Below are 6016 nucleotides of genomic sequence, written 5' to 3'. Positions count from 1 at the left end.
TACCCCTTATTTTCGAGATTTTCTTTCTTTAGGGGGAGGATACAAGTCTAGTCTTATGTAAAATCTTTGTATATTTGCTTGCATGTGTTTGTTTGACTTGTTATGTGTGTGAAATGTTGTGACATCATTCTAAAGGTCCACAAACTCGAGATTCATCCAAGTCTTAAGTTGTTGCAAACAAGTTACCTTGTGTAACTTCTTATGTTTGGTTGAAATGTTAGAAATGTTTTAGAACTCACCATGAGACTAAAGAAAACGTACAAATGGACTCTATTTGACAATAAAATGAAAAATGGGGTATTTTTGGACATTTTCGGTAAAGAGGGACAATTTTTGGCAATAAAAGTAAAAATTGGGTTATTCTTGATTCTATGGTAAAATGGGCTGAAAATGGACTTTTTAGTAAACATGGGCCATTTTTGAACAATTTAGTAAAAATGGGCTGAAAATGGACTTTTTAGTAAACATGGGCCATTTTTGAACATTTTAGTGAAAATGGGCCGTAAAATGGACATTTTAGTAAACAAGGGCCATTTTTGAACAGTTTAGTAAAAATGGGCCTTTTGGTTATAATTTTAGTAAAATTGGGCCTTTATTGACAATGTTGGTAAAATTGGGCTATTTTTAACAATAATGATCAAAATGGACTATTTTTGATACATATGGTAAAAATGGCTATTTTTGTCACTTATAATTTATAGGTTGAAAATATACTCTATTAACATTATTTATAACGTGAAATAATGGAATTCAATACTCGCGTAAATTTTCATTAAGGCTCTTGTTGGGCACTGCTTCACTCGTACCTACCTAGTGTACATAATAAGTCATGTAGTAGTTATAACCAGAGTCCCCTGGAGGGAGAGGGGGATACTATGTACAAATCTATACGAGATTGACACCCCCACACCTGAGCTGCTCGCTACAGCTAGACATGCCAGTCTAGGGTGACAATTATCTTTAGAAACTGACGCCCGAAGAACGTCAAGATAGGCGCTCTCGTCATATTAGTATGGTTGTAACGACTCACATAGAGAATAACAATATTATATTAATATTTAAGCAAAAACTACACTCCACTCAATTTACGAAGTACAGAACTATGTGTTGACTATTTTTGTGTAACACCCCAATATTTTTCAAACAAAATTTAATGCTATGGTTTAACCCAAAGGCAAGGTTTAAAAAAAACATTTAGCAAATCATTAGAGTTTAAACATAGTTTCAAAACTATCTCTTAGGTGTTACTAGCACTGTAAAAAATAAACCATAGCAAGCAAACCAAGATTTACAAGATCAAATTCAAATGTAACTTATGCTCAACTAAGTCTCCCATGAACTTCATTACTTCTAGATCACTTCACACCTTTAGCTATCACCTGAGATACATGACATTAAAAAGAGATACGTAAGACAAAATTTCTCGTGAGTTACGTGGGTTTTAGACCTTAAAACATTTCAAGTATTTTCAATGAAATTCATTTCTTACATAACATAAATTATCATTTCATATCATAACATTAATTTCATTTCTCATTCCCAAGGCCAAGGTGGAAAGAACAAATCAATCCACCAAGGTATCATAATAGGGCATCTACTTCGCGACGGGGAGGTACCACCCCAGTAGATTCCTCTAGTGCCTCTTATGAGGTATCATGGTCCGGATGGTTCTTCATTGCATCATTACATAATTTCCTTTTTCTATTAACATATAATCATTGAAACATATTCAAAAGACACACTTTACTTTTCAAAACATTTTTTTTCATAAGATAGTTTAATATTTAGCCATGCACCCCAAAGTGGGGAAAAAAAGTCCACGCGTACTCACCTAGCTCTCCGATGTAGGTTGTTACCAAGTTCCTTTCCATAAGTAACTCTCCTTTACGTACTCCCTATTCAATACAAGTAAAGGTCAATCAAAATAACCAAAATACCCCTCATAGGTTCCATTACTAAATTTTATTGCTTCATAGTATTCCTCATTAAAAAATATGAATGTAGGCAAAAACTGTGTGTAAATCCGAGTCTGTATGCAAAAGTTATGACTACAATACTAAAATTCAAATTTTTGGTCGAGCTTGGGGAAACTGCTGTATGTGCGCGGGCCACGTGCTTGGCCACACGGTTCGCGTGCGTAGCAGCCCAAACACCCCCAAAAACTCACTTTTTGAGTCTTAAACTTCCTTGGATGGTTTTGGCTTTTTAGGTAATGATTTGTAACACTTTTAAAGGTTTCCAAGCACCACTAGAGGGTGTTTCAACATGTCAAACATTCAACTTAATTTATTAAGTTCTCAATCAAAATACTAAGTTTATAATGCTTACAAACACTCATGTGAAAGGGTTAAGGGCTCAAGTTGAAAAATAATACTCCTTAACCAATATTACTTATTCCCAAATCATCTAATACATCATTGGGTGTTGTCAAGTGCTTAACATTACATAATCTCATGTTAATTCCTTAATGGAGTTATGGAATGTCAAATTCCATTCCAACATTCCCATTTTCCCCTTATGGCCAATAACTCCATATTTTCAACTAGGAATCATTCAAGTCTTCATGTTATGGCATTCAAATCATATTATTAGTATCAACTCATGCTTAGGAGTATCATATACTCATCAAATGCTCACAAACAAAAGATTCCATTGTTTTCATCACATTTCACTCAATTCCATTCCAATTCTAGCATATACATGATTCTACCATCATGGATGAATTTGAGCATTCTAATTGGATTTTTTGCTATCAAATATCATCTAGGTCATAGAATCTAATCTCATTTCATTATCAATTGCCATATTCTCAATTTGGGTTTTCTAGGGTTCATGAGGGTTTTCACTCAAATCATCAAAACCATCAATGGAATGATTGGTTTGAGATTAGAACCATCAAAACAACCCAAAGGGTGTTAGAAATTGAAACCTTAATCATAAAATCCTACTAAACTCGACATTAGGGTTTCACCCTCTTCACAACTTCGAATTTTAAGGGTAATAGAGTAGAGTTTTACCTTGCTGGCCTTGATTCCTTCTCTCCTTTGCTTTATTTCCCAATTCTCCTCTTGAATTAAGCCCTAAATGTCAAGAAATGAAGCATTCACCATTATATATCTCTATTCCATTTGAAATACGTCCAACAAGAATGAGGGAAGTGTGCTTGCATCTTATTTCCTCCAGTTTTCACTTATGGTCCCTCTAGTTTGAGAATTTTTTTAGTTCTTACCATTACTTGCATTTTCCCACTCTAACATGTTATTAGATACATTTTAACCATAAACATCCTTATTTTATTTTTAAATTAAAATTTTTAGGATGTTATAATTACCTACCCCTTAAGAGGATTCCGTCCTCAGAATCGCCTTGTAGTCTACGATGGTAGGGTACCTCCTCATCATTTCTTCTTTTCTCTCCCATGTGAGATTGTATCCGAGCGCATGCTTCCATTTGACTAGCACCAAGTCAATTTCCTTGTTCCTTAACTTTTTGGTCTTTATTTCTAAAATTGCATCCGGTTCTTCTACTAGTCTCTTCTTCTCGTCAATTCTCAATTCCTTCAATGGAATTGTCGACTCCTCATTTCCAAAGTATTTCTTCAAGTAGCTTACATGAAAGGTATCATCTATTCCATAGCGTTCTTGGGGCAACTCTAACTTAAAGGCTTGGGTTCCAACCACTTTCAACACCTTGAAGGGTCCAATGTATCTTGGACTCAATTTACCCTTCTTACAGAATCTCATGACTCCTTTCCATGGGGAGACTTTCAACATTACTAATTCACCTTCTTTTATGTCATAAGGTCTTTGCTTCAAACTTGAATAACTTCTTTGCCTATCTTGAGCCGCCTTCATGTTAGCTTGAAAAACTTCTATCTTTTCATTTGTTAGCCTCACGAGTTCGGGACCTGTGAGATTCTTCTCTCCAGCTTCAAGCCAACACAAGGGTGTTCTACATTTCCTTCCATACAATGCTTCATAAGGTGGCATTCCATTACTTGAGTGATAGCTGTTGTTATAAGAGAATTCCACCAAGGGTAAGTGGTCGTCCCATTTTCCTCCAAAATCAATCATGCATGACCTCAAGATATCCTCCAAAAATTTTATGCCTTCACGAGACACCACGTGTCCCAAAAATTGAAATTCCCGCAACCAAAATTCACATTTTGAGAATTTTTCATAGATTTTCTCCTTCTTGAGTAATTATAGGACCTTGCGTAAGTGATCTTCATGTTCTTATTCACTCCTTGAGCATATCAAAATGTCATCTATGAAGACAATGACAAAATTATCGAGAAAAGGCTTGCAAACCCTATTCATCAAATCCATAAACACAGTTGGGGCGTTTTTAAGTCTAAAGGGTATCACAAGGAACTCGTAATGCCCGTAACGAGTTCAGAATGCCGTCTTGCCAATGTATTCATCTCTCAATCGGACCTGATGATAACCGGAACGAAGATCGATCTTCGAAAAGTAATCTGCTCCTTGGAGTTGGTCGAACAAGTCATCAATACGAGGTAAGGGGTATCGATTCTTGATTGTGATCTTGTTGAGGTCCATATAGTCAACGCACATACGCATTGACCCATCTTTCTTTTTAACAAATATCACGGGAGCACCCCAAGGGGGCGAACCAGGACGGATAAATCCTTTCTCAAGTAATTCTTGAAGCTAGGACATAAGTTCCCACATTTTCGTTGAAGCTAGACGATAAGGTGCACGAGAAACATGGTTTACACCCGACACTATATCAATGCCAAATTCAACTTGTCTTATGGGAGGTAAACCATATAAATCTTCGGGGAAGGCTTCGGGAAACTCACTAACTACCTTCACTTCTTCAATCTTTTTCTTTTCTTCCTTACCATTAATGACATAGGCTAAGAGTGATTCACATCCCTTTGATAGGCATTTTTGAGATTTGATGGACGATATCACACAAGGAAATTTGTTGTCCCGGTTCCCAAACTTTTTACCCTTAGTGGTCTTGATGGAGACCATCTGCTTTCCACACAAGATTTTTGCATCATTAGCTCTCATCCAATCCATTCCCACTATCACATCAAACCCTTTAATCCTCATCGGGAGTAAATCAATAGAGAAATTTCGACCATTTATTTCGAGTGAACAATCCGGGTACATGAGGCCCACTGAAACATGGGTACCATCGGCTATTTCAATACTATAGGATCGAGACAAGGTAGCTAGGGGTCCGATTAGTTTAAGACAAAAAGAATGAGATACAAAAGAGTAGCTAGCACCCGAATCAAATAATATGCGAGCAATGTTAGAGTCAACAAGTATTGTACCTGCAACAACATCATGGTTTTCCTTTGCCTCCTCTTCACTCATCAAGTACCCTTTCCCCGCTACCAGGCCTGTATTTTCTTTCTTGTTAGCCGTTGATCCCATGGTTTCACCCTTTTGCCTTGGGCAATTCTTACTATAATGCCCCTTCTCATGGCAAGAGAAGCACTCCACATCACTCGTATCCCGAACCTTGCAGTCTCGAGCCTTGTGACTGTGTCGACCATACTTGTAGCAATCGAAGGTCCCCAACTTACAATCACCAGAATGTCGCTTTCCACACTTCTTACATTCCTTCCCTTCTTCTTCTTGAAGTAGCTAGATTCGGAGTGACTCCTCTTTTGAGATCTCGAAGATCCAAGGAATTTCCTCTTTTCACCAATCACTTGTCTTTCACTTGCTTTCTTGAGTATCATGTCTACCATTCTAGATGCCACTTCGATTGCATCATCAAATGTAGTGGCTTTTCCCACTTCCAAGGAATAGTCCCCTGGAAGTCTACTAAGTTAGCGGTTCACTCATCCATCTTCATTGGGTAGAGTATTCCCAAGGAAAGGAAGCATGTCAGTGAACCTCTTAGTGTACTCATCAATTGTCATATTGCCCTTGTGAAGAGCAAAGAACTCATTCAACAACTTATCTTGGCATCTCGGGGAGCAAAATTTGGCTTTTAAGTGCTTCACAAATTCTTCCCAAGTGAAGGACGTAAT

General features: G+C 37.1%; 1 protein-coding gene across 1 annotated transcript; it reads right to left on the bottom strand.

Moving 5' to 3' along the window:
* Window positions 1-4670: 4670 nt before the first annotated feature.
* On the bottom strand, window positions 4671-5731 carry LOC145049847 (uncharacterized). The gene is made up of 2 exons (XM_078998196.1): window positions 5564-5731; window positions 4671-5453 (listed from the first exon to the last, which is right to left on the bottom strand). The coding sequence occupies exons 1-2, from the start codon at window positions 5729-5731 to the stop codon at window positions 4671-4673; spliced, it is 951 nt and encodes a 316-aa protein (XP_078854322.1).
* Between the last annotated feature and the right edge of the window lie 285 nt (window positions 5732-6016).

The sequence above is a fragment of the Lactuca serriola genome, chromosome 5 (assembly GCF_051521515.1).
Source record: "Lactuca serriola cultivar US96UC23 chromosome 5, Lser_US96UC23_V15, whole genome shotgun sequence".
In the NCBI taxonomy this organism is placed as follows: domain Eukaryota; kingdom Viridiplantae; phylum Streptophyta; class Magnoliopsida; order Asterales; family Asteraceae; genus Lactuca; species Lactuca serriola.
The sequence above is the reverse complement of the archived record's forward strand: the minus strand, read 5'-3'. Positions and strand labels throughout refer to the sequence as shown.